This window comes from Mus pahari, chromosome 7 (assembly GCF_900095145.1).
Source record: "Mus pahari chromosome 7, PAHARI_EIJ_v1.1, whole genome shotgun sequence".
In the NCBI taxonomy this organism is placed as follows: Eukaryota; Metazoa; Chordata; class Mammalia; order Rodentia; family Muridae; genus Mus; species Mus pahari.
Genome location: NC_034596.1, coordinates 11,843,579 through 11,870,749, shown reverse-complemented (window position 1 = coordinate 11,870,749; position 27,171 = coordinate 11,843,579). Strand labels below are relative to the sequence as shown.

The window sequence follows — 27,171 nt, the reverse complement described above, 5'->3', positions numbered from 1 at the left end:
AGTGTGTGTGTGGGGGGGGCTGAGGCTGTTATTCCAGTAAAACCCTCTAGGGTCTGTGCTCATCTTTTGTGGATTTGTTGGTGTGCATTCCTGTCCTATCAGTGACAGTATAGACCCAGGTTGCCAGCGTAGCCAAGGAGATGTAGGATAAAGGGAGAACCGCTGTCACCTTGGAGTCTCTAACAAGTAACCACACTATTAGTGAGAATGACTGGCTGTTAGTTCATGAAGGGTGGTTTGTAAAACCTGTACTAACTCCCGTTTCTGTACGCTTGTTCTCCAATGCAGCAATCGGGTCAGATGGTCTGTGTTGTCAGAGCAGAGAAGTGAAGGAGTGGCACGGATGCAGAGCGACTAGAGGACTGCTGAAAGGTACTTGGCCAGTGCTCATGTCCCTCTACGTGTTGAAACTGTCACTGGATTTCCCGCAGGAGCTTTAAAGCAAAGACCTGAACAGTCCTAATGACACAGAAAGATCCACAGGTCTTCTGTCACATACAAATGTAACTCAGTGGAAGTTGGAATATGAGTAATATGTATGCAATTTGTGTAAATTTCATGGAACTTTACCTTTACAGGGAAGCACTACTATGAGGTGTCCTGTCATGACCAAGGGCTATGCAGAGTTGGGTGGTCTACCATGCAGGCTTCCTTAGACCTAGGTAAGTGTTTCTAAAAAAGCTGAACTGCTTTATATTTATAGGATGTTAGCGTATTATTTGAGAGACAAACTAATAGGCTTTACTGCAATTTAATTTTATGGACACAGAAAGCATTTATCTGTACCTCACCTGGTTCCAGAAAAGACTTGAAATGAGTTACTGTGTACTCCCTGTTAGCACCTGCGCCCCATGTTCTGACAATGTGAAATTGGGGTGTTTGGTTTTTTTTTTTTTTCTATGAAGACATACCATGACCCAAAGACAGGGTTTCTCTGTATAATATCCTGGAACTTGCTCTGTATATCAGGCTGGCCTCGAACTCACTGAGATCTGCTTGCCTCTGCTTCACAAATGCTGGGATTAAAGGACCGCCACCTCCTAGCTGACTATGGCAATCCATATAATGAAACCATTTAATTGGCTTGCAGTATCAGAGATTTAGTCCATTATTGTCATAGAGGGAAACATAGCAGCATGTAGGCAAACATGGTGCTGAAGAAGGAGCTGAAAGTTGTATATCTTAATCTGTAGGCAGCAGAAAGAGACTGTGTGCCTCCTTTGGCAAAGCTTAAGCATAAGAGACCTTAAAGCCTTCCCCTACGGTGACATAATTCTTCCAAGGCCACACCTACTTTATCTAGACCACAGGTAGTGACACTCTGTATGGACCAAGCATGCAGACACATGAGTCTATGGGGGTCATTCCTACTCAAACCACCACATAGGGACTATAAGATTATGAATGAAGATCAGGCTAAAATTTGTATGCTTGAAGCCTACACTACTGCATAGATGCTTCAAATTATTGAGTTTGTTAGTGACCAGAGCTAAGAGGCGGTGCCACTTGTGTCCATGCTATTGCGTAGTTGGTATGGGTTGACAGTGCACAGATACTGCAGACCTGGGAACCATAGGAAGCTTTATCTCATGTAGTCTCCCACACTGCAATTCTTTTAATTAAGCTCAAACCTTTAAACTACTTTTAAAATCTAGGTACTGACAAGTTTGGATTTGGCTTCGGTGGAACAGGAAAGAAATCTCATAATAAACAATTTGATAATTATGGGGAGGTAAGCTGTGATGCTGTCTGTTTAATGTGGAAATGCTTCTTAAAGACAAGTATTTTTCAAAGATAGTTCTGATTTGGGCTTGGGGAAAAAATAGATAAATAAATAGATAGTAGTTTACATTTTTATTAGCCCCTCCAAAGTACATTAAATTTTCTCTTTACCTCATTCTGCTTTTGTATCTTACATCTGTGTTATTCTATTTTAGTTTTGATTATGAAGACTTCAACTATAGTTACTCAGAGCCTAAATCCATAGCAGTAATTCTTAGAATCATGTTAATTCTGAGAAGCCTTTTAGATATATCTACTATTAGACATAATGTATACTCTCATAAATTTTTGATGGTGTATTTCTTTTGTTTGTTTGTTTGTTTTTTTGAGACAGGGTTTCTCTGTATAGCCCTGGCTGTCCTGGAACTCACTTTGTAGACCAGGCTGGCCTCGAACTCAGAAATCCACCTCCTGAGTGCTGGGATTAAAGGCATGCGCCACCACACCCAGCTCTGATGGTGTATTTCTTAAGGCAAGATCTTACTCTGTAAATTTGGTGCCTGGTGATCTTTCTGCCTTAGCCTCCCAGTGCTGGGATTACAGGAGTTAGATACTATGCCCATCTGTGACAGTCATTTTTGATACCTGTGTACATTTAGAGAAGTTCTATTGAAATACCAGTGTGTGCTTTTGATTGTACCATGTGTGACTTGTTGACTTTCTGTTGATGACTTCTCACTTTCTGGGTTTTAGGAATTCACTATGCATGATACCATTGGATGTTACTTAGATATTGATAAAGGGCATGTGAAGTTCTCTAAGAATGGTAAGCTCTCTGGATCTTATCAGCAAAAAGTATCTGTGATTTGTTTTTAAATTCTCTCATTCTCTTCAGTTCTCTCCCCATCCAGCTGCCTTTCATTTCACTGGCTATTTGTTGTGGATTTGCTCTGTGCCGTGCACACTAGTAAGGCAGAGGTAGATAATAGGCAGAGGTCGCCCTGGTGCTTTCATACTGGTGAGGAGAGGCAGTCTACAGTATTTACAAATACAACGTTAGGAGGTAGTAAGTGTGACAAGAAGGGAAAGCAAGGCATGGAGTGAGCTGCTGTGAGGGATATGTGCTTTCCAGAGGGTGCTCAGGGAAGGCTCTGCTAAGAGAAGACATTTAAAACAAAATGGTTGGCTTATGCTGAGAACTGAAGAGCATTTCAGGCAGAGGGAAGAGCAGAGTGAAGGTTTGGGATGGAAGTCACTGCACTGCCTTAGTAATAGTGAGGAGATGCACGTGTCATGTGCCCTGAGCTGGAGGGAGGGACTGAAGTGCTAGCTCAGTGAGGTAGGCTGTAGCACCTGCTTTACTTTTTATTCTGGGTAAGATGGAAACACTCTGGAGTTCTGAGCCAAGCAGTGCCATGTCTCTTTAACAGTTTCTGGCCAACTGTGTTGAAAACACTAGGAGTTAGGAAGTGGGTTGATATCACCTATGGAGTAAGGGTACATGGCTAAAATCTAGCTAACTAAGAAGACTCCACCAGAGAGGAAGGAGAAGGGGAGAACAAGGGTACACGAACTCAGGCTACCCAAGGGAAGACAGTGTGTCCCAGAGGAGGGAGAAGTCAGTGTGCGACCAGTACTGCTGAAGGGATTGTCAAGAGGGCAGGAGTAACATATCACTACAGGATTTGGTACCTGATGGCTGTTTTGGTAGGACAAGGCAGTGGGTGAGCATGAGTCAGACCTGTAGACAACCAGATGAAGAGAAGGAAAGATGTGCTAAAAATAAAAACCAGGGATTGTACTTCACTAGTAAAAGGGAAAATGCAAGGTAAATGAATGGAGCTGTTGAATCAAGGGAGGATTTTGTGTGTCTGTAATGTGAGAGTGTGTGAGCCATGAGGTCTCCAGAGGCAGAGGTCTTGCAGATAGGGAGTAATGAGACATGTAGCCAGGAGGAGGGAGGAGTTAGTGAAGTCAGACGGTAACTAGGTTGGCTCTAGGCAACTCACTTCATCCATGCATTCCTTAAGGAAGAGAGAATGAGACAGTAAGGCAGGTTGGGAGATTTTGTTCTGTATGTGGGAAATCTTCATTTTAAGTTCTCTGGTTTTGTTTGTTTATTTGTTTTAAAGGAAAAGATCTTGGCCTGGCATTTGAAATACCAGCACATATAAAAAACCAAGCCCTCTTCCCCGCCTGTGTTTTGAAGGTAATTAGAAGTTTTGCTGTTGATACGAGGTCCCCAACATTACAGCAGAGGACTGCCGGGTCTGGGTTTAGTCAGAGAAGATCTACCCATCCCTCAAAAGACTGGAGGTCACAGAGAGTTTAGAGGTCTGGTGGGGTGAGGGTGAAGGGTGGAGACATCCTCGAGGAGACAGGGGTGTGGGGAGGAGGTATGGGATGTGGAACAGTCAGAGGTTGGACCAGGAGAAGAATAAAATCTGGAGTTTAAAGAAATGAAGAAAGAAAGAACATAAAGAAAAAAAAAAGTTTTGCTGTAATCTAAACTGTTTGATTTTTTTTTCATTATTTTTGTTTTACTGGGCAGTTTGCCATTAGGTTAAACTTTTGTTTTCTTTTATTCAATGCTAGAATGCTGAATTGAAATTTAACTTTGGTGAAGAAGAATTTAAGTTTCCACCAAAAGATGGTTTTGTTGCTCTTTCCAAGGCCCCAGATAGTTACATCGTCAAATCGCAGCACACAGGTATTTACTGCAGCAGAGAGGGTAGATGTTTCTGGAATAGGGCCTGGAGAGAAGCTAGTGTGTAGGACTTCTCTTAGTGAGTCCCATTTGCCTCCTGCTCTGGTTTAACCAACCTTATTGGTTAACAGATTAATGAACTTCAGTTTGAAAACTTAATTGATGAACTATTTTTGTGTCTGTTAAGGCACTTAAGCTACCTCAGTCTTGATGGCAGTGATATGCTTGGTGCCCCTGCTTGTGAAATGCCATAGCGGCATGCTAAGTGCTTTCCATGGATTGTTTAGTCTGCACACAGCACCCTGAGGAAGAACGCTTCCTATTTTACAGGGGCCTGAGGAATAAGGTGTATCTGGTCTTTGCTACTTGTGGGGTCTTCTTTTTTCCACTCTTTATACCCCCCCACTACCCCTGTTTCTCTCCCTAACACTAAATATGAGAAAAAGAAGGATACAGGGGAGAGAGAGCACTGAATCTAAGTTCCTCAACAACCACCCACCTACCCACCCACCCTGCCTCTTGGGGTTCTCTCATTTATGTATCTTCTGAAAAGTTCCCCAAATTCCAAATGTTACATAATTACAGGAATGATCTGCAGCTGGTAAAACCATGCCTCTGCTAGAGCACACAGCCAATCAGAGTCCCTGAGGACAGTCAGAAGCAGCCCCACGTTCCTACACCTGGGACTAAAGTGAAAGCTCATTATAACATTTCTGTGGTTTTGTAAGAAACCAAAATTCCAGAATTCTCACTACAATAAGGATTTGAAGTAATTGTCCAAGGTTGCAGAGCAGATACCAGGTAGAACTGAATTTAGGTCCACTTCAAAGCCTGACCTGAAGGCTCATACCATTTTCTGTGTTATTGCCTGCTACAGTTTACACAGTTGAAGTACGTTTTTTTGGCTTGTCACAAAGGAAATGGGTTATTTTTACAACTGTGTCAATCAATTATACTCATCCCAACTAGTCTTTTAAAAACCCCAACTTATTTTGTTAGATTATCTTCTGTATTTTACGATTATTACCTAAAATTCGATACTGGGACATTAGCATTTGTGTTTTACAGCTGATGGCATTTTCAGGTGTGTTTTCCATGACCTGCAATCTTTTCTGCTCTCCTAAGGTAATGCACAGGTGTCACAAACAAAATTTCTCCCGAATGCTCCAAAAGCTCTCATTGTGGAACCCTCCAGAGAGTTAGCTGAGCAAACCTTGAACAACGTCAAGCAGTTTAAGAAGTATATTGATAATCCTAAATTGCGGTAAGCCTTCCTTCTGTGCTCAGATGTTTGTTGTCTTTAAGTTTAAAGTGTTGTGGAAGAATGCAGTAGAAATAAAGATGGTGTACTGGATAAACCTTTAACTTTGTAGTAACAGGGTTTCCATTCTAGTTTCCTTTCTTTGGACAGAGGTTGATTTCATTCAGCAATAAGATAAATTAATTTCTTCTCTTCACTGTCTAGAGAAACGTGCAGCTCTGTGTAGGGTGTTGGCTAACCTAAGACTCCCACAGGGCTGGTCCTCTCCCTCTTGGGCATTCCCTGGGGGCACCATGAGTTCTGAGCAGACTTTCTCTGTTCCTTTATTTCTTTTGTGAGATAGGACTTCACTGGCCTCAAATTCATCATCTTCCTGCCTGAGTACTGAGATTTCAGGTGTGAGCCACCACATTCAGCTAGAAATCACTTTAAGTTTGTGGAAAGCCAGATTCTATGTGGAGACTATTTTGTCGATCTCATAATTGAATTTGTTCCTTTGCTTTTAATTATTTTTTTATTGGAGCAATTTGGGCAATAAAGTCCACTGCTTGGAAATATCCATTTAGGTGGCATTTAGTACATTTACAATATTATTGTGACTATTGACACCTTCTTTTCTTTCTTTCTTTCTTTCTTTTTTTTTTTTTTTTTTTTTTTTTTTTTTTTTTTTTTTTTTTTTTTTTTTTTTTTTTTTTTTTTTTTTTTTTTTTTTTTTTTTTTTTTTGGTTTTTTGAGACAGGGTTTCTCTGTGTAGCCCTGGCTGTCCTGGAACTCACTCTATAGACCAGGCTGGCCTTGAACTCAAGAGATCCGCCTGCCTCTGCCTCCCGAGTGCTGCGATTAAAGGCCTGGCCTCTGTTTCCACCTTCTTAAAACCAGAAACTTTGAGGTTCTGGTGGCCTCACTTACAAGTTAAGCAAACTGACTTAGTTATAGATTAGAGTATGCAAAATAATCCTTAATTGTTTTGAATGGATTAATGCATGTTACTCATTTGGAGGATACTAAATACCCTGTGTTGTAAAGTTTAGGCCTGGGATCTAGACTGGGCTCCAGCAAAAGAATTCATTATGGAATTGTAGAATGGTGTGGAAGAGGGAGAGATAAGAAAACTACTGTGGGAAATGACTTGAGCATGAGAAAAAAAGAATCCCCTAAGGAGCTGATGTCAGAGTCCTGCGTAGTATAAGATCTGAGATCTTCAGAGCAAACAGGCAAAATACCTGTGTGTTGTGATTCATTGCTATCAGTAGCTATAAAAACTAGTGTACTATAGACAAAGGCTGCAAGGGGAGATGGATGATTAAAAAAAAGAAAGGTTTACTGGAGAAGATGGTGAAATTATGGCTTGCTAATTGGTATTTAATACAAGCAAGCCCTCACCTTACTAAGAAGCCTAGTCTATCTTTGAAACGAGCCTAACTATTCTTACACAGTGAGGTTAAGGCCAGCCAGGACTACATAATGAGAGCCTGTTTCAAAAAAAGGGTGGGGGTGGGGGGTTGGAGAAGCAGCTAGAGAGATGACTCAGTGGTAAAGAGCATTCATTCACTGCTCTTCAGAGGTCTCAGGGTCAGTCTCCAGCACCCACATAGTACCTTACAACAATCTGGAACTCCAGTCCCAGCAGATCTGAAATAGCCTTTCCATAGACAGCAGGCGTGTATGTAGTGCACATATATTATGTATGTAAGCAAAACACTCATGCACATAAATCTTATCTATTTATTTATTTACAAGATCACTTTTTTCTCTTTAATGAACTGTGAATAACACTAAATCAAGTTTCATCTTCATTTTCTGGTTATCCCTCCTGAAGACAACCTTTTGGTTCTGATTTCAACCCATTTGTCTAGAAATATTCTTTATACTGGAAACCAATGTGTTTTAAAAGGTGGAATGTGGTTTTTTGCAACTCGGGGTGGGCAGAGTAAGTGAGGACTGACGGTTTTCCTCACTCTGGGCTGGCGCTCGCCTTGGCACCCGTCGTTTCTGGCTGTGGGGGTGAAGTACTTTGCTTCCCACCTTCTGTGTGCTCACTGTACTGCGGCTCTTAGTGACTTATTCCACATGAAAAGAGTGGTATACATCAGACTGTAGAACCGACTTTAAACTTTCTCCATTATCATTCTGCCATTGATTTCAGGGAGCTTCTCATAATTGGTGGTGTTGCAGCTCGGGATCAGCTCTCTGTTCTGGATAATGGGGTAAGCTGTATTTTTAACTTGGGAATAAATTCTGTTTTGCTAATAAAAGTCAAAGGGAGGTAAAATTAGCACCAGACAAGAAGAGTACATTTGCTGGAAGATGCTGTGTGGGCACACCTCGCTATCCAGGGTTAGAGAACAGTAGTTCTTTTTAAATTCATCTGAAATTCTGAATTGTTTGTTTACCCTTTGACTTCTTGAGAATTTTCTTCTAGCCTTTCTGATTAAAAGTCATTGTATGTACCCATGCTTTTGTGCATGCATGCTTGCATTTTTGATGAAAAAACCAATGCTGAGTGTAAGTATGGACTAAAGTAGACTTTGGAGAAAGTAGAAGAGTCTCTGCAGGACTTGGAAATGATGAGTAGTATTGAGACAGCCTCTGAGCTCAGACACGTGTAAGGGAAGCCTTCCAGACTGCTTAGATATGTGCGCAGTGTGTAGGACCAAACTAGGACACTCTGGGCCCTGCTGTTTGGGACTTCATAAAGTTCTTTATTTATGTATATGAAATGAACTTCTTACAAATCTGTCTTATTTCCTTTCCATAATATTTAGTTGTGAAATCTAGACCATTTTATACTAAGTCAGGTTTCTTCAGTTTCCATCTGTACTAAACAGATGGAGATAGTCTCTGGTCTCCCACGCATGTACACACACATGTACACTCTCTCAGACAGACAGACAGACAGACAGACAGACACACACACACACACACACACACACGATGCTCACTGAGGCCACTGGCAAAGAAAAGGCAATACTATTTGTTTTCTTGGCAATATTCTACTCTGTTCTGTTGTTCTGTTCTTAAAGGAGCACCTGTATTTTCTTTGTGCAACTTTCCACCCTGCATTTTCCACTGTCATCTCTACATCCCTCAGGTCAGCCATCACACTGTTTATGCTAGAGTCCAAGTTAGCTTTGGAGGTAGAGAGTAGAGTTATCTTAGCTTGTAACTTCCAAGATGCTGCATTATGGACCATGTGCTGCTCTACACGGCATATCAACCAATACTTCACAAACTTGTCTAGCAGCTTCTTCTCAAGCCTGTGGTAACCTAGATCTGTTTTTACATCCCTTTGCTTCCTGCCATTCAGGAGGGAGAACTTAGCTGGTTAGAATTGTAAACCAAAGAGATGTTACACACAGGTCACAGTGGAATTTTGTTCCTGTGATTGGTGTATATAGTAAAGTCCTACTTCATCGAACAGGTTTTCCTTTCACATTTCACAGGTATTCTGTAGCTTGAAGTCTGTATTTACCAGTCTCCCTCCCTGACTTTAAACATAAGAAGGGGTCTGTGGGGCTTTCTTGCTTGGGTTCTTTGTGTCCATCCTTGAAGGTGCTATACTGCTGCAGTCTGTGTATACACCTTCTTAGTCTCAGGAACCCTACAATGTATTAAAACATGATACTCATCCCTATTTTTACATATTAGGATCTGAGCATGTGTCAACAATTTCATAGCTGGCCAGAGAATGTAAAAGTTACCTGTAGAACTTGACTGTAAAGATTTAAAGTTGTTCCTAATCGACTTGTCCTATAGACTTGCCTACGAGATGTGAGGGAGAATGTAAAGTGTATGAATTTTGTACTTGAAATTTTTTATGATACAAAGTTAAACTTTCTATCATTTCAATTTGACCTTTAAATATTTTGTTTTGTAGATTTATTTGTATAGTGTTATGCCATGTACATGGCTAGTATATGTGGAAGTCAGAAGAGGGCGTTCTGTCCTCTGGAACTGGAGTTATGGATAGAGATGGGCTGCTACATGGACACAAGTGCCCTGCAAACGCAATAAGTACTCTTAAGCCAACTTTCTAGCCCCATAAACCTCTTCTTATATGTCAGTTCAGAGGTTGAATTTCAGTGTGGGTACTTACTAGTGCTATATCTAAATGCTATGATTTTAGTGTAAATCTACACTTTAACCTGCTGATTTAAAAATAGGAGTAATCATAGTTGAGTATTGACAAGCACTATAATAATTTCCTGGCCAGTCTAAACAATTAAACCGTAATCAAATACAGTGAGCACTCAGCATACCAGGCATCCAGGGTTCTATGTGTCTCTCTGAATTATCAAAACTATCTTGTAAAAGAAAGATAGTCCTCTGTTGGGAATGAGGAAATTGATGTGCTAGATGATATCCCACAGTGGGATAATAGTGAAGCTTGGATTGGAGTTCCTGTTTCATTCTAGAATTCTTGTAAACTCACCTGTTTTGTTTTGTTTTTTTTCCTTATAAAATACAGATTTTACATAATCGATTATGTTTAAAAGTTAAAGATATCCCAGATCAATTGCCAAAGTCAGCATGTGATATACAACATTATGTATCCATAATGACTTTCAATACACTTTGCATTGACGGGCACTATTTTGGTTCACATGTTTGTTTGAAGTAGAAAATGGAATTTTCTCACAGTCATCTATAGGATGGAATACAGGGCCCCCAATGGAGGAGCTAGAGAAAGTACCCAAGGAGCTGTAGGGGGCTGCAACCCTGTAGGTGCAACAATAATATGAACTAACCAGTACCCCCAGAGCTCATGTCTCTAGCTGCATAAGTAGCAGAAGATGGCCTAATCGGCCATCATTGAGAAGAGAGGCCCCTTGGTCTTGCAAACTTTATATGCCCCAGTACAGGAGGACGCCAGGGCCAAGAAGTGGGAGTGGGTGAGTAGAGGAGCAGGGCGGGGAGAGGGTATAGGGAACTTTTGGGATAGCATTTGAAATGTAAATGAAGAAAATATCTAATAAAAAATTGAAAAAAAAAGAAAAAGAAAATGGCGTTTTGCTGTTTTAAAGTAATTATATTAATTTTTTAGTTTGCCTTGGGTGTTGCTTATGTCTTTTCAGGTTGATATTGTCGTCGGTACTCCAGGAAGATTGGATGATTTGGTGTCGACTGGAAAGCTCAACTTGTCTCAAGTTAGATTCCTGGTCCTGGATGAAGCAGTGGGTTGAAATACGTTCACATTTTCTTTAGAGAGTATGCTTATGATAAGATTTATAAAGTGAAAAAAAAATACAACTCACCCTTAATCCCACTACCTAAAAAGTCATAGTTAAGCACATTTTCATTTACTATATGATATATATGTAGTTGACTTTTTTACCTGCATATTAAGTCAATGTTGAATTTAAAATATTTGAAAATGTTCAATTATATTGAATATATGTAGTTTTATTATTCAGTCTAAATAATACAGTGTGATAGGTAGTTACATAGCATGTGATTGGTAGATGGAGTGAATCTATGATTTTGCACCAAGGACTTGAGCATCTGAATTTAGGGATTCAGCAGGGGTCCTGACATGGAATTATTTTAGGAAGTTGAAATCAGACTTTGAGGAATTTAGGCAAACCTTTATTTAAAAAAAATTATATCTCAAATATTTCACTTGATTATTTGTGATTATTCTTTGAAGGCTGTTTAATGTTCTGTTACATGGACATGGCTATGTCATGGTTTCTTTAATTACTCACCAACTAGTGACATGGGTAGTTTGCTTTTTTATTCCGAATAACTGTGCATACATTATTTTTTATGCAACAAATCATTTTTTATGCTTGAGATGCACACTGTGGCCATCTGGAAGGACAGAAATGTATCTGAGGCTTTTGAGGCACTCTTTCAAATTATCCTAAAGATGGTTGGGTTAATTTTCTAGCACAGGAACTTTTTCGATTTTCAACTTAAAGTCATTATCCTAAGGACATGTGTTATAAACTGTTGTATTCATGCTAAAATACTGGAGTGTAATTGGGTTTATTTATTATACTTTTTCATATTTTAGTCACAGGGAACCTAAAGTTGAATTTATAACATCCTTTAATTATCCAGAAGATTATAATTATTTTGTAAATATAGGGGTATATATGTATATAAGTTAATTCTTTTACCTTATATTTTAAATTTAAAAATTAAAGGATTTTAATAGTGATGGAAAACTCTTTTTCTGCAGGATGGGCTTCTCTCTCAAGGTTATTCTGACTTTATTAACAGGATGCACAACCAGATTCCTCAGATTACTTCTGATGGGAAAAGACTTCAGGTATCAAATGACAGCCCAAGTGCATGGAAACTGTTGTTACTCGGTACTGTAGGATCAGGGACTTTGCTTTAAGGTGTTAGGATTCAGTTCATTGTGTACATTTTCTTTGTTATCATCTAGTTACTCAGACACACACACACACACACACACACACACACACACAACTGACAATCTCAAAAGCTGTTCTTAGGGCTGGTCATGGTGACACACAGCAGACCTTTAATCCCAGCACTTTGTGAGTTTGAGGCCATCCTGATCTACAAAGTGAGTTCAGGATAGCCAGGGCTCTGTTACACAGAGAAACTCTGTTTTGGGGCAAAGTGGGGTTGGGAGGCTCCTTTTAGAAATAAGGGTAACTTCTTAGTTGTTACAGATAACCCTAAGATAGTCTTAGTGGCTCTTTCTGCAGAGCCCTGGGTGCTTAGAGCCTAGATATTAGTGCTGCTTCTTGTGCAAAGGGGAAATAGCATCGCTATTGACTGTCAGTCACCTTTGTGGTAGTTATTTCTGAAAACATTGCCCTTGTTTTATCCTTCCATAGGAAACATTTGAGAGGGAGAGACTTTTGAGAGAAGGGAATGAGTAACAATTTGGCTTTTGATTTAAAACAAAACAAAACAAAACAAAACAAAAAACCAAAACCTTCGTAGAGGGAGAGATGGCATGGTTTCTGTGCGACAGTGAGGACTGCCAGTGTCACACTGTTAGTTACTACATGGAGGCAGGGATTAGATGTGTTTTAGGTTCCCTGACTACTATTCTGTGTTTCTTATCATCCATTGTTAGTGTAAGTTTCAAAACAAAACAGATATTTTTTTAAAAACTAGTGTAATAGAAAGCTGACTGTTGTAAAGGTTGATCTGATGTGTTTTCCTGTCTGTAGGTGATAGTTTGCTCTGCTACTCTGCATTCTTTTGATGTAAAGAAGCTATCTGAGAAGATAATGCATTTTCCCACATGGGTCGATTTGAAAGGAGAAGATTCTGTTCCAGATACTGTGCATCATGTCGTTGTCCCTGTGAACCCCAAAACTGACAAGCTCTGGGAAAGGCTGGGGAAGAACCACATTCGAGTAAGTGCTGTGAGCTGTGGACACTGGTGAGCTAGTCTCCTCAGGCTGAGTTATTCCTTAGCATCCCTCATCCCTTCTTTATCTCTGCCTCTCAACAGACTGATGACGTACATGCAAAGGATAACACAAGACCTGGTGCTAACAGTCCAGGTAAGATGAAAGAATGATAGAAAGTGTTATATAGCTTGGAAATGATTGGTTTGTTTCTGTGCCAAGTGTTCTCATGAAAGATGTGAGATATGACCTACAAAGTTAGAATGGGAAAAATAGAAGTAATAAGAATAATCACGAAATGGGGCAAGCTCATACCACTTAGCTTAGAGGAGCAGTGTTAACCGCTGAACTTAGGTGTTAGTTGTGTGGCCTCAAAATCATAAGTCTTCTGGATTATTGATGTAGATGATGGAAAACTAGCAAATTTGTCTAGAGACAAATTTATATTGACCCTGAAATTCCAGAAAAATAAAGATGAAGGATGCTGTGGGCTGGGGGTGCCTTTATTAAATCGTGAAAGACAAATAGTGTGGATTTCTTAATTATTTTTATGATTGTTTTGACTTTTTAGTGTGTGATTCAGGGCATGAAGCACATTTATATTATTCAGCCTTAGTACTGTCTGTAGCACTTCTTGTTCTCAAACAGAAGCTGTGTGCTCATTGATCAGTTCTGAAAAGCGTAACAGTCTCAGTGCAGTGAAGACAGCCTAGCAGACAGTTTCACGGCTACAACATTTCAAAATTGTATGAAGATACAGTAGCATATAAGGTGCCAAAACTAAAACCTAAGTGACTGGATCTTAAACTGATTAGACTGCATATCTGATGTCAGATGTCTTGAGTGGGTCCTTAGAAGAGGTCAGAATGCTTTTACTTTCTGGTTGAATTCACTGAGCAGTTTGACATAGGTCTCAAAGGTGGATTGACTGAAGTCTTGTTTCAAGTTCCTTAGAAATCGGTTTTATGTGTAACACCAGATTGACACGATCCATACTCACTTACTTTTCCTGTTGAAGTAGAGAAACTGCTAGTTAAGCACAAACTGTTAAGCCATGGTTAGGGAGTGCACTTGATAAAATACCAGCTTTTACTGTGATGATGGTTTGTAAAGCTTTTGCTTACTCTCCGCCACTGTTGGAGACAACAGAAAACCTTTAGAAATAGGTTGGATTAAAAGCGTGAATCAGCAGAGGAGAAACAAGAATACCACTGCTTCCCAGGAAAGAGATGACTGAAAATCTACTAACCAGGTTTTCATTCCGTGGAGTGGTGTTAGATTGGTTAGACTTGGTAATTTCCTTAAGAAGGGTTAAGATAATCCAGTAATCATGTCTTAAGCATAAAGGATGTCAATACAGGGCAGACAGATTATAACTAATGCTTGAGAGGAAAGTACCAAGTCTTGGGGTACGTGGCTCTTTTGTTAGTATGTTTACATATTTGTGTTTCTTCTTAAAAGGTTATGGTTGTATGTTCGCATGCATGTGTGTGCCTGTGTGCTGCATATGTGTGCCTCTGTGTGTGTGTGTGTTTATGAGAAAGACCGAGACCCAAAAATAGCACATAAGACATTGACAGAATTATTCATTGCAAAAAATGAAGCAATGAATTATTAAGTATCTCGCTCTCATACTGTGCCTTGTGTGTAGTATTGCAGGGATTTTTAGAGTTAAGCAATATATCTAACTGATAATGTGTGCTCATGACAGCTTCAAATTGACATTCTGTTGCTTTTTCTGTTGCTATGGTAATCAAGAGATGTGGTCTGAAGCTATTAAAATACTGAAGGGGGAGTATGCTGTCCGGGCAATCAAGGAACACAAGATGGATCAAGCAATTATCTTCTGTAGAACTAAAATTGACTGTGATAACTTGGAGCAGTACTTTATGCAGCAGGGAGGAGGTAAATTTGTCCTCACTTATTTCTTTATTTCATAGACTATTATCCTCAAGTTGATAAAAGCTAGACTGCATCACAGAGTTTAAAGCAGTGATGGCACATTGTAACCTATCTGTATCTACCCAATGCTTTTCTATGAGTAAGCCCTGGGGTAAACATGAGAACGTCTTCCACAGTGCTACAGTTGTCATTAATATGAACCTAAATCACAGGATTCTAATGCCATACATCTAGATTACTGATTAATAACTAAAATCTAAAGTATAGTGACGAAAATAGTAGAATGTGTATTTTCTAAACTGTTAAATAGGAAAAATTGAATAAAGGAGAAACCCTAAATACAGGAAGAAAGAGGCCAGGCATGTGTGTAGTCTCAGCACTTGGGAAGCAGAGGTTGGAGGACAGTGAGGTCACTAAGTCACATACCAAGTTTAGGTCAGCCTGAGCTGCATAGTGAGATAGGATCTCAAAACCTAAGAGTTGAGAATATAGCTCAGTGGTGGAAATATAACTCAGTGGTTATGCGTAAGACTCCTCCTTCAGTTTCTAGTCTTAGAGGATAAAATACATCTTTGGAATCACAGAATAAGATTAGTATTGTAAAAAACCTGAATATATTTAAGGGTCGGTGAACCAAAGACTTCTGCTGAGGTCACATAGAGTATTAATCTAGATGTGTATAGTATTCATCTAGATGGTATAGCTGTTAAAAACAACATACCAAAAGCCCAAGGAAGATGATAAAAAACCTTTGCTGGCTTGTAAGACACACATTCTAATATGCTGGTGATGACGCTTTGAATTGTAACATAAAGATTAACACATGGTGAGACACTAATCTAAAGAGCTAGTAAGAGATGAAGTAGACCTTAAACAAAAATATTAGTAGAAATAAAGGGGCACTACTGTTGTGAAAATATAATGACCCAAACTTTGCAAATAAATAAGACATTCTACACTAAAATTAACTTGACTCAAGATCTATACAAGTCAATGAATTTCTGTACAGGTAGAATAGACATTAGAATGGAAATGGTGTAGTTTCACATTAGATGTTTTTTTATGTTTAGATAACTTTATGTTTCTTATCAAATATGGAGATAGTCTTAATCGGTATAGAAATGCTTACTTTGTATTCAAAAATGAAACTCCAAGATTGGCAAGGCTGCGGAACATACCTAAGAACTCTTAATTTGTTGTTGAGAATATTAAGCAGTAAAGTCATCTCAGTTGAAGGACTATACATTCTGTCATAAAGTTGGACAGTAAGCTGGGCGTGGTGGGGTGTGCCTCTAACCCCAGCTTCTTGGAAAGTTAATACAAAAGTGTGATAGAATTTAGAATTCTCTTAAAAGCAAATCAATGTTAATGTGTTATGGAGTTGTGTGTGTAAGAATGTGAACACATAACCTGTGGAGGTCAAAGCTGTCTTCCTTACTTTCTGAGACACTCTCACAGATCCTGGAGCTAATAGATTCAGCTAGGCTTGCTGGCCAGTGAGGTCCACCTGTCAACCCAACATTGACAGAGCCAGATGCTGGGGTTAAAGATGTCAACACTGTGCCCAGCTTTTATGTGGGTGCTGAGAATCTGAGCCCATATCTCCGTGCTTACACTTTACTACCTGAGCCATCTCCCCAGTCTTTCATGGAATTTATTTTACTGGCATTTTTGCCTGTTTCAGAAAGTGTGCTGCCTTCATTTGTGCCAAATTGTGGAGTATAGAGTTTTGTTTTGTTTTTAAGATTTATTTATTTATTATATGTAAGTACACTGTAGCTGTCTTCAGACACCCCAGAAGAGGGCATCATATCTCATTATGGATGGTTGTGAGCCACCATGTGGTTGCTGGGATTTGAACTCAGGACCTTCCAAAGAGCAGTCAGTGCTCTTAACCACTGAACCATCTTACCAGCCCAAGTATAGAGTTTTATAAACATGTGTTTTATAGTCTTTGGCATAATGCATTTCAAGGTCAGATGTTAAATATGCTTTTCCCTAGGACCTGATAAAAAAGGACACCAGTTCTCATGTGTGTGTCTTCATGGTGACAGAAAGCCTCATGAGAGAAAGCAAAACTTGGAACGATTTAAGGTACAATGTGCCTAGTTACCTGCATTTCCTTCTTATTTAAAGGGGCTGTTATAGTGTTCTTTATGCCACTTAATATCATTAAAACGGTTCTTTTCCTAGTGACTTGAAGTATTTTACTCTTACCCATACATTGTGGCAGGAATTAGTCATCTTTGACAGTCAGATAATGAATTTCATGTACCCTGTCAGGTAGTCCACTGCTCCCTCGTAATATGCTCAATAAAGTATTCTTTGACTGACATACATACGTACATTCATACATAGTTTTGTCAGGTAGACACTTTTTAGAAGGGATTAGGTAAACCATGTCTATGAACCTTTCTGAAAAGTACACAAATACTTGTAGAGAATTTACTTTATTCTGAAATGACGATGATCATTAGAGTGTGGTAGTGTGGAAGCAAACATGCCTGGCTTTATGGTTGTTTGGAGTGCACCCTTCCAGGTGCTTGTGTTCTGAAGGCCTTCCGAGCCCTTGAAGTGTGTAGTAGGCCTCAGCCATTTAGAACTAGCTTCAGTAGTTTCTTCCCACCATCATTCCAGAGTGTCTACTGCCTTGTATAGGATAGGTGGTTTTTTTTTCCCATCATTTGGAAAAAGTGGGACATGTCAGGCTTATATGCTTGCATGCTATGTATCACCAGTGTTCTCTGGCTTCATTTCACCAAGTTCACTGCCATTGTCCTGGATATTACACTACACCTAGAGTCAGTATGCATCCCTCACCTCCAAACCTTAACTTTCTTCTGCACAAAGGCATCCAAAGGGTTAATTTGTATTTCCTTTGTAAGCTCTAGGGTCTTATTTCCTTCCTCCCCACCCCCCTCCTCCTCCTCCTCCTCCTCCTCCTTCTTCTTCTTCTTCCTTCTTCCTTCTTCCTTCTTCTTCTTTTTTCTTCTTCTTCTTCTTCTTCTTCTTCTTCTTCTTCTTCTTCTTCTTCTTCTTCGGAGGAGGAGGAGGAGGAGGAGGAGGAGAAGGGTGTTGAATCCTCTGGAACTAACATTACAGATTGTTAGTAGTATATAGGTGTTGGTAATGGAACCCAGATCCTCTCTGGAAGAACAGTCAGTGCATTTAACCACTCCCGTGGGAAATGAGCCATTTTCCCCCCCTCCCCATTCCCTAGGTTTACTTTAGTATAAGAATAAAGGCAACACCTATGCTGCTTCTGTGCTCTGTTCTATTATATATTTTTGGTGTTCCAAAGATATTAAAGCCTGAGTTAGCAATGCCTTAATACACTGGTATAAGAAAACAATACAACCATTAATATCATGTTTCAGCAGATCATAGAGTAAAACTTAAGCATTTGGTCCAGTAGATTACTATGTTCAAACAGGTAATCTGAAAGTACCATTTAACTTTCTTAGTGGAGTGTTTGTTTTTATGTTTTATGCATTTACTGACAGACACCTCCTTGTTTTGGTTCTCTTAGAAAGGAGACGTAAGATTCTTGATTTGCACAGATGTAGCTGCTAGAGGAATTGATATCCATGGTGTTCCTTATGGTAAGAAGAAACTTTCTGCTTAACACACTGACCTTACAAACAAATGATAGCTGCTAACCATTGTCTTCCTTTGCAGTTATAAACGTCACCCTGCCTGATGAGAAGCAGAATTATGTGCATCGGATTGGCAGAGTGGGACGAGCTGAAAGGTACTGCTCAAGTTCTTCCCCCCTTGAGCTCCTATGTTTCAGAAATAAAGTCTAATGCAGGCTTTGAAATCTTTCAGGATGGGCCTGGCTATTTCCCTGGTGGCAACAGAGAAAGAAAAGGTAATCTTCGCGGTCTGTTAGAGTCATTGTGAGTTACGTGTTGATATGGGAAGTAAACGCAGTTTAACTTCCCCATTGAAATCTGAATCAGTCACACATGGAAGTGAACATTTTATAGATAGGATTTCTTCCTTCTGTATGGGTTGAGTAGTCAAATACTAGCATGTGGTTCACAAAGAGAGGAGTAAATGTCAGTATTCCTAATAGCCCTAATACAGTTTTTTCAACAAAAACTATTTAAATGCTGTAGTATAATACCATAGGACACTTTATAATTAGGGTTTGTAGAAAAACTTTTATAAAGTCTCCTGTGTGATTTTTTTTTCTCAAATTTATGTGCATATTTTCCCTATGTGTTTTATTTTCCTTTGGATATAAACAGGCTTATTAAATACAGCATTCTCCAAAATTTATCCCCTCTCCATGCCTCCCTTTTTGTAGTCCAGACTGGCCTCAGACTCAGCCCTCTTTGCCTTAGCCAGAATGCTGGGTTTCAGACATTCACCGCCACACCTGGCTGCCTGCATATGCCTCATTGAACATCAGGCTATGGTGTCAGTTTATAGGTTTGTTTAGTTTGAGAATTTCTTTCTTTAACTCACATCCTTTTGTATTATTTCCAGAATAACCCAGATCTATTACATGAGCCATCAAGTAATAGCTGTTTGATAAAACACATAATCTTTTTTCTAGTGTTTTAAGGGAATAAAATGTTAAATACACACACAAATGTAGAGCACAGTATTTAATTTCCATCTCTATACATGGTCATGTTTCTTTTCTCTTTAATGTAGGTTTGGTATCATGTATGTAGCAACCGTGGGAAGGGATGCTATAACACTAGACTCAAGGAAGATGGTGGCTGTACTATCTGGTACAATGAGATGCAGGTAAGACTCCCAGAGACTTCATTGACATTGATAGACAGACTGCATTCATCTGTTTGTCGGTGATGAGAGAAGGGTAATTGGCTAATCATTTGGTCTGTAAGCTGTGAGTTGACTTCCAGGGATCTAGCCTCCATTTATATTACGCATTCAGCTTGCCTAGTGTTATTTAATGCTATTATAGTGAAACTCTTATCACATGAAATTTTTATCTAAAATACTTGAATTTTCTCACTCTTTCTTAGCTACTTTCCGAGATAGAAGAGCACCTGAACTGTACCATTTCCCAGGTTGAGCCAGATATAAAGGTTCCAGTGGATGAGTTTGATGGGAAAGTTACATATGGTCAAAAAAGGGCTGCTGGCGGTAAGCTTTCAGATGTTTCAGTGTGCTCTGACTCCCTCCCTCCCCATACTGCACCCACTGTTTCTCCTATCCCAGACTCAAGATCCTCCTGCCTCAGCCTTCTGAGTGCTGGGACGATAGGCATCCAGTAGCTAAATTTGCCTCTTTGAATGTGAGTTTATGATGACCATGATTTTGTTCCATTATGCTAACAGTATATTATTAGCATATTAATTATCCTCTCCTAATTGCTCTCCAGTGCTTTATTACTATTTGACTTCCAGCATTTTATTATGTGATCTGCATGTGAATGAGGGGCAGCAATTAACTGATTGTCTTGAAGTATTCATATTAAGAGTACTTGAACTTTTAAAGAATTATTAGAAAATAAGTATTATAGGTGATTTTGAACAAAGAGTCAGGAGTCTTTAATGTAAGTGGCAACCTCGGTTAGTGTTCTCTTTCCTCCGAATGTTTCTGAATGCTTGATTCAGGGTATACTAAGGGTGTGCAACTAGTAATGAAGCTTGATTACTAATTCATATTGAAATTCTTGATTTAAAAACTTAAAGCTAAATGTTCTGGAGATAACTTGTCTGTTGGTAAGTTTTTACTGCTAGAAACAGTATTTGAAGTGGTAGAACTGAGGGCAGGGCTTCCTGACAAGGGCTTCAAGCATGCTGCTTACATTGCTCCTGGTTTGTATGTTCGTGCAGGTGGAAACTATAAAGGCCATGTGGATGTCCTGGCACCTACCGTTCAAGAGTTGGCTGCCCTTGAAAAGGAAGCACAGACATCTTTCCTACACCTTGGCTACCTTCCCAACCAGCTGTTCAGAACCTTCTGATTTCATGTAGATGGAGTAGGATTGGAGTCATAAAGTCTGTAGTCTTAACTCTAACCCAGTGGTGCGGCTTCTTAGCAGCAGTATTTATAGAAACTGAGCTATCACTACTAACTCTCGCATGTCAGGAAACACAGATCTTAGCAATCCTTCATAAAATGGCAGCCTAATGAAAATAAATTTGACAACTATATTTTCATGAAGGCTTGTGTCTTCTTTTAAAGTTATACTTTTTTTTTTTTTTTTAAGAACACTGCGGGCTCATGAAATGCAGTTTATAGATGTACGAATGTGACCCTGGACCCATATGAAACCCAGATCAAATATCTTTTGCGTGAAATTTTCCACAGAAGTGCTGCTAGGTTGCAGTGATTTTCAGATATTTCAGGCTGTCTAGGCACACTATGAAGCTGGAGGAGAGCTATAAAACAAAAGCTAAGGACCTCAAGGTAGATGGGCTTTTGGGTCCATTTGGAAACTGAAAGGGTGCTTGGAAATTCAGTATGGATTGATGACTAATGCTGAAGACAGTGAAGGAGTCTCTGAATTTTTTTTTTTCAAGAACCTTTCTTTGCAGTTGATTCACAAAAGGACGAAATGACTTTGCTGTGTCTCTATGGTCTAAAATCAGTTAATTTCTGTCCTTTGATTAAAATAACCTCAAGGAGAAATTTCAAGACATATAATTGAATTGCTCTGTCAAGCCTTTGGACTCCTAGGTGAGGAAGTAGTTTCAGGGGTAGATGTTTTCTCTACCTAGAGATTCCCCAAGAGCAAGGAAATGGTCCAGCAAAATCTCAAGGGAAACTCACGTAAAAACAGGCTCATACCAATGGGAGCCACTGATGCTTCCCTTCCAGAGCTCTGTACAAAGTGATCTGTCAATTCCGGTCGTTAACTTGTAGACCAGTTTCTTTATAGAGATGTCTAGGACTGCTCTCACACCTCATGGCCGTGTGAGGACTGCTCTTTGTAGGTAGAAATGAATGCTTACATGCATATAACAAATATAGCACTGAAGTTCAATACTGAACTTAGCATTGGTTAAATACTAAGAGCCAGAAAGAATCCACCTGATCCTCTTGCCACAGGCTTGTTTTGTAGGAGTAAGAACTGGACTCAGTGAGCCACTGGTTGATAGGACTGCAACCAGCACTAGGATTCCTTGGTTTCATTGTTTGCCCTCTGAACCACCTTTGAACCCAATAGTGACTGGGCAGCTAAGAGCAATGCCGACTTGAGCTGAGTGACAGATGAGTAGTGGTTCAGGTTGCTGTCTAATTTTGAGCTGTTGCAAGATAAAGCTTCAGGTAAACGGACCCAAGGTGGGGGTTTGGAGGATGTACATGTGTGAAGTGTGCAGTTTGGAGACCTGACCCAACCTGCTGTCTCTTTTCTCGCCTCCCCACTAATGCTCTCCTAGTGTTTTTACCAGTGGTAAGCCTGTGAGTTATTCATTAAGCCTGCTTGCCATTGATGACTGAGCCAGAGAAATGCTACTGCATCCTTTTTCCTTTTAGAAATAGGAACGCCTGAGTCTGTCTAGGGTCTCCTTCCCAGGATCCCATCAGTAGGGTGTGAGTAAGAAGAATGGCTGTCACTTCTGTGCCTCGTTCTGTCCTTCCCCTCACTTAGCCTGGACCATGGGCCAGTACTAGTGTTTCAATAGGTACTATTATTTTAGTGTGATTCTTGGGAAATGGCAGAAAGACCTGATAAGGGACCTGGCCGACCCTAGGAAATAGCTGCCCACTCTCTGTGAATTGTCTGGTACTGTAACTGGATCTTATCTGAGCTGCTGCATGGTCAGATCTTGGTCACAGAACTTTGGCGTCTGCCTCAGAGCACTAGAGGCCCTGAAAAGGCTAGAACATGTTAAATATTAACTTGTAAATGGTCGTGTTTCTGACTCAGCTTCCTTATTGTCCCTTGTTTTTTCAATTCTACAGCACCTGAAATGCTGCTCACAGGTCTGGGTCATTCTTCTCTCTAAACAAATGCTATGGTTCACTCCACTTCAGTGCTCGATGGATGTAGCTTGAGGCTTTGATTTCTAGGGTCACTCCTGCATAGTGACTGGAGTGGTTTTGTGCTTGGGAAATTGGGTTGTATTTCCACTCTTAATAAGCTTGTAACAATCCATTGATAATTTATGTCATAACACTCCCCCAGTGCTGATGAGCACTGAGGGGAACTTAAAGACATGAGCTTCGTTCCCAGTGGCCTGGGTGGAATCTACATGAACCCATGCTTTCAGTATACCAGAGCGCGAGGTCACTAGCTTCTCTAAGCTGTGGTTCCTTCATGAAAAGAAAAAGAATTTGCATTATTCAGCAGCCTATCGGGCGTTCTGCGAAAGTTCAGTAGATGAGGGGCACTCATGCCGTATTTCTTGTTATTTACATTATTTCCATTGTCCTTGTACAGTGCTGCAGTGTGTACCTTCTCAGAACATTGTCTTAAACACTGAATTCAAGACTGAACACTGGATATTTTTCAGGCCCGCCAGTGCCATATTACTTTCTGAAGGGTTTGTGCTGATTGACATTCACATTAACAGCCCAGGAAGAGCCCTGTGGAATATATTTTGTGAACTAAAATAGAACTTGTTGTACCTAAACCTTGCTGTGTGTTTATAGATCAGTGCTAGTGAGAAGCAGACAGGAGGCACTTCCCTCTTGACTCTGCACCCTGTTCCTTCCCTGTGGCTGCCACCACCCCCACCCTTCCTATCCCCACCCGGCCACCATATTATGGGTTATAAGCTAAATATAAACTAAGATCTAAGCTTGAAGTTGGTCTTTTTTTCTTTTTCTTTTTTTTCCTTTTCAAGGTAGAACTATGTGGCAATGACTCAGTCTGCCCCAGATTTAAAAAAGAAAGAAAAGAATTGGTTCCTGGCCAATTGAAAATGGGCAAAACCATTTAGTCACATTCCTTACCTTGTTTTGACTTAGAGAAGTTATGTGCTTCATTACCATTTGAATGAGATACATGAAATAAAAAAAATAAATAAAAAGGTAAATACACAAGGAGACCCAGGGTTTCCTTACAGCAGTCTTATCTGCTAGAGAATGTCATTTTCCAAAGGACTAGTAGCGGTCCTGAAGTGATCTGGCTTGTGTGAGTGGAGGAGGGGATGTTGGAACAAAAATGCAATGGTCCAGGAAGGAAAGGGAGGGATACTATTTTGCTATTGTGGAGGATGTCTTTCAAGGGAGGAAGAGATGAGGGAACTAAAGGGTTCCTGGGCATGTGTGTGTGTGTGGGGGGGGGGGGTTCATAGGGTTCCTCTCCGGTGGGGGGAGATAGGGCACTATAGGGGGTTGGTTCCTTTAAGGGAGGAAAAGATTAAGTATTTTGCTGTCAATTTCTGTTCAGTTGTTTTAGATTCATTTAAAATCCTTTGTGGCACACACCTTTAATCCCAGCACTTGGGAGGCAGGGGCAAGCGGATTTCTGAGTTCGAGGCCAGCCTGGTCTACAGAGTGAGTTCCAGGACAGCCAGGGCTACACAGAGAAACCCTGTCTCGAAAAAAAAAAAAAAAAAATTAAAAAAAAAATAATAAAAATAAATAAAATCCTTTAAAGCCTTAGTTACTTTGTTACTGATATTCCACTTCTGGTTAATCAATTGAGAGAAATCTGGGAGATCTTGCAGTGTGGGAGGTCTGCAGCGCCCAGTAATAGTTACAGACTTCTCTTTAACCTGCTCACACCAGAGTTTGTTCAAGGACGGAACCCAGAATATCTGCGTTTTAGCCAACTGAGATTGCAGAGGGACCACTGGAGAAACAGAAGTTTTCTCATGGCAAAGTTTTATCCTAAAGATGATTCAAAGGACATGACAGCCAGGTTCCTTAAGTGAAATGCAGGGTCTGTACCTTGCCTCCAGGAACTCTGCATTGACAGCTCTGGGTGGAGTAGGCCTTGGGTATCCCAGGTGATGTTAGCAAGCTGTTAGCAAGTGGAGCCAGATCCATCCCTATGCATGCATGCATGCATGCACATGTGTGTGTGTGTGCGTGTGCATTCAGGGTTTTGTAGAGAATCTGGGATAGAAAACTGATTAGAAGAGGAGAGAGACTACTACTTGAATGCTGGGGTAGTGATGTCCATGAGTTTGGCTTTTCCTTTCCCACATAGGTGACTCCCTGGCTGCTCTCAGAGGTTAGCTACTTAAAGTCTGAATGGACATAAAAGGGGAATTCTGTGTTTAGATAAAGTGGTACCGGAGTGGTGAGAACTGGTTCAGATCCTGTACTGTGAGGGAATTGTTGCAAATGGGGGCTAGCAAGAAATCCCTGTAGAAGCCATTTAAAGTTCATGAGATGGCATGCTTAGCTGCAGTCAGACTTACAAGAGCTTGCTAAAGAACCCTCAGACATGCTTGAGCGAGGACTGGCTTAGTCTCAGACTACAGCTTGAGATATTTTGTTTGGCATTAAAAGCCAGGCAATTTGGAGAAATTGGATCATATCCGTATCATTACATACTGTTTACTTAAAATATTGGTATTAGTGCTGTAGGCTGTAATAACAAATCTTGTAATGTGTGTCCATCCATAAATTGTTACTCATTTTCCCACCGCTATTGGCTCACAACCCAGCACCAAGAAACACTGCAGAATAAAACCGATGTGCTAATGGAGACGACCAGAGTCAGGGTGTGTGGGCTTGTGGCTCCTTTCCCAGTTCTGTACACTAGGTGGTGCTAGTGTCGCGCTGTAAATACCCACAAAGGTCTGAACACATGTGTTGGTGTATTTTTACCACTTGGGGTCACTTAAGGATTACATGACTTGCCTCTTCCCCATCTAAGCAAATTCACAGATTCCAAGGAATTATTTCCCCATTGCGTTTGTCAGAGGCTGTGGTTTTTTTTTTTTTTTTTTTTTTTTAACCTAGATCTTGAAGGCCAAGAAGTGTGAATTGGGATTTTTTTTTTTTTTTCCTTAGCGAATTGGCCCCACATGGTTAGTGCCTGGGTGGTTCCTCCTGTCACAGTATGGTGGACCACCCCCCACCCCAAGCCTTCTCTTGGGCCCACCATTGGAGACTTCTCCACATAAAGATTTTCCATACATGTCAGGATCGTGCTTACGCTAATTGCTGTGCTCATTAACATCTCCAGAACTTGGAGTGCTTTTTCTCAGTCATTTCATTTGATTCTGCCTGTCTCTGAAAGGCCAGCTCTGAACGAAGCGAGGTGGGTATCATTGCTGACACCCACTGGCCTTCCTGCCTCCTATGCAGCTGATCTAGGAATTACACCACTGCCCCTGGAGAGCATGCTAGAAATTTGTGGAATGGCCCTGGTGGACTTGCCTGCCTGTGGGTGGGTATGTGTGAGGACAAGGGCAGGATGTGTGGGCTTGCACAGCTCGGACAATGAGCCTAGTCAGCAGCTCATGGGGACTTATGTGAACACTCAAAATGTGGATGGTCTTTCAGAATCTCCCTTCTCGGCAAGTGACTTCTATTTTTCTTCCTTCCTATCTTTTTTTTTTTTTTTTTTTCCTTGATATGTGTGAATATTTTATGTGCCTGGTACCTGTAGAGCTCTTATATTGTATCTCTTGGAACTGGCGTTATAAATGACATGAGTGCTGGAACCAACCCCAGGTCCTTTGCAAGAGCAACAAATGCTCGTGAGTGCTGAGCCATCTCACCAGCTAAATACCTTCTGCTATCAATGAAGGCTTCTTAGGTGCTGGAAGCAGGAGAACTGAGTCACCAACTCAAGAGCATCCTCTGCTGGGGCCATTTAAATCTGTGGCAGGTATTTGTGTGCTTTCTATCACTGAGTACACAGTTAAACATACACTCAGTGTTACAGTTTATCAATCTGTGTCAAACCCACCCAAGAAAATGAGATAGGCCTCTATTAATTAAATCCAAACTAAGATAGACACTTAAATGTTTTTATTTCCCAACCTTCCTCCTTAAATCCTCTCAATTCATACCACCACCACCCCATGTAAAAACAATAAGTAACATTTATTGGTCTATACTGTGAACTTGCCATCATTCTGTACCCATCCTGGTTCAGTCCTAACAACCCATGAGCTAGGTTACCTTCACATTTCCCTTCTAAAGATGAGGAAGTTTAAGCAGCACCACGAGGGTAGCTATTAGTTTAAAGATGACATGGCTGGAAAGTAATGGTGCTAGGACTGCCTTTATTCTTATGCTGTTGCCTGCTGGGACATCTTCCCACCTTCTTGACGGTCAGGATCTTACAGTGTCAGGGCCCTGAGTCATCCTACCCAGCCCCTTGAATGCTACCCAGA

At 40.4% G+C, this 27,171-nt stretch overlaps 1 protein-coding gene across 1 annotated transcript in view; it reads left to right on the top strand.

The window, feature by feature from the left end:
- Ddx1 (DEAD-box helicase 1) overlaps window positions 1-21,082 on the top strand; it is a 29,865-nt gene extending 8,783 nt beyond the window's left edge. Inside the window, exons 7-26 of the mRNA XM_021202661.2 lie at window positions 289-372; window positions 579-662; window positions 1,656-1,732; window positions 2,476-2,548; window positions 3,855-3,931; window positions 4,318-4,432; window positions 5,555-5,693; window positions 7,837-7,897; window positions 10,766-10,864; window positions 11,875-11,964; window positions 12,848-13,036; window positions 13,135-13,186; window positions 14,789-14,935; window positions 16,935-17,026; window positions 18,462-18,534; window positions 18,611-18,683; window positions 18,761-18,803; window positions 19,598-19,693; window positions 19,936-20,056; window positions 20,752-21,082. Of these exons, the coding sequence (XP_021058320.1) occupies window positions 289-372; window positions 579-662; window positions 1,656-1,732; window positions 2,476-2,548; window positions 3,855-3,931; window positions 4,318-4,432; window positions 5,555-5,693; window positions 7,837-7,897; window positions 10,766-10,864; window positions 11,875-11,964; window positions 12,848-13,036; window positions 13,135-13,186; window positions 14,789-14,935; window positions 16,935-17,026; window positions 18,462-18,534; window positions 18,611-18,683; window positions 18,761-18,803; window positions 19,598-19,693; window positions 19,936-20,056; window positions 20,752-20,882 (1,916 nt within the window). The 3' untranslated portion in view covers window positions 20,883-21,082. The remainder of the gene's footprint in view (window positions 1-288; window positions 373-578; window positions 663-1,655; window positions 1,733-2,475; window positions 2,549-3,854; window positions 3,932-4,317; window positions 4,433-5,554; window positions 5,694-7,836; window positions 7,898-10,765; window positions 10,865-11,874; window positions 11,965-12,847; window positions 13,037-13,134; window positions 13,187-14,788; window positions 14,936-16,934; window positions 17,027-18,461; window positions 18,535-18,610; window positions 18,684-18,760; window positions 18,804-19,597; window positions 19,694-19,935; window positions 20,057-20,751) is intronic.
- The last annotated feature ends 6,089 nt before the right edge of the window (window positions 21,083-27,171 follow it).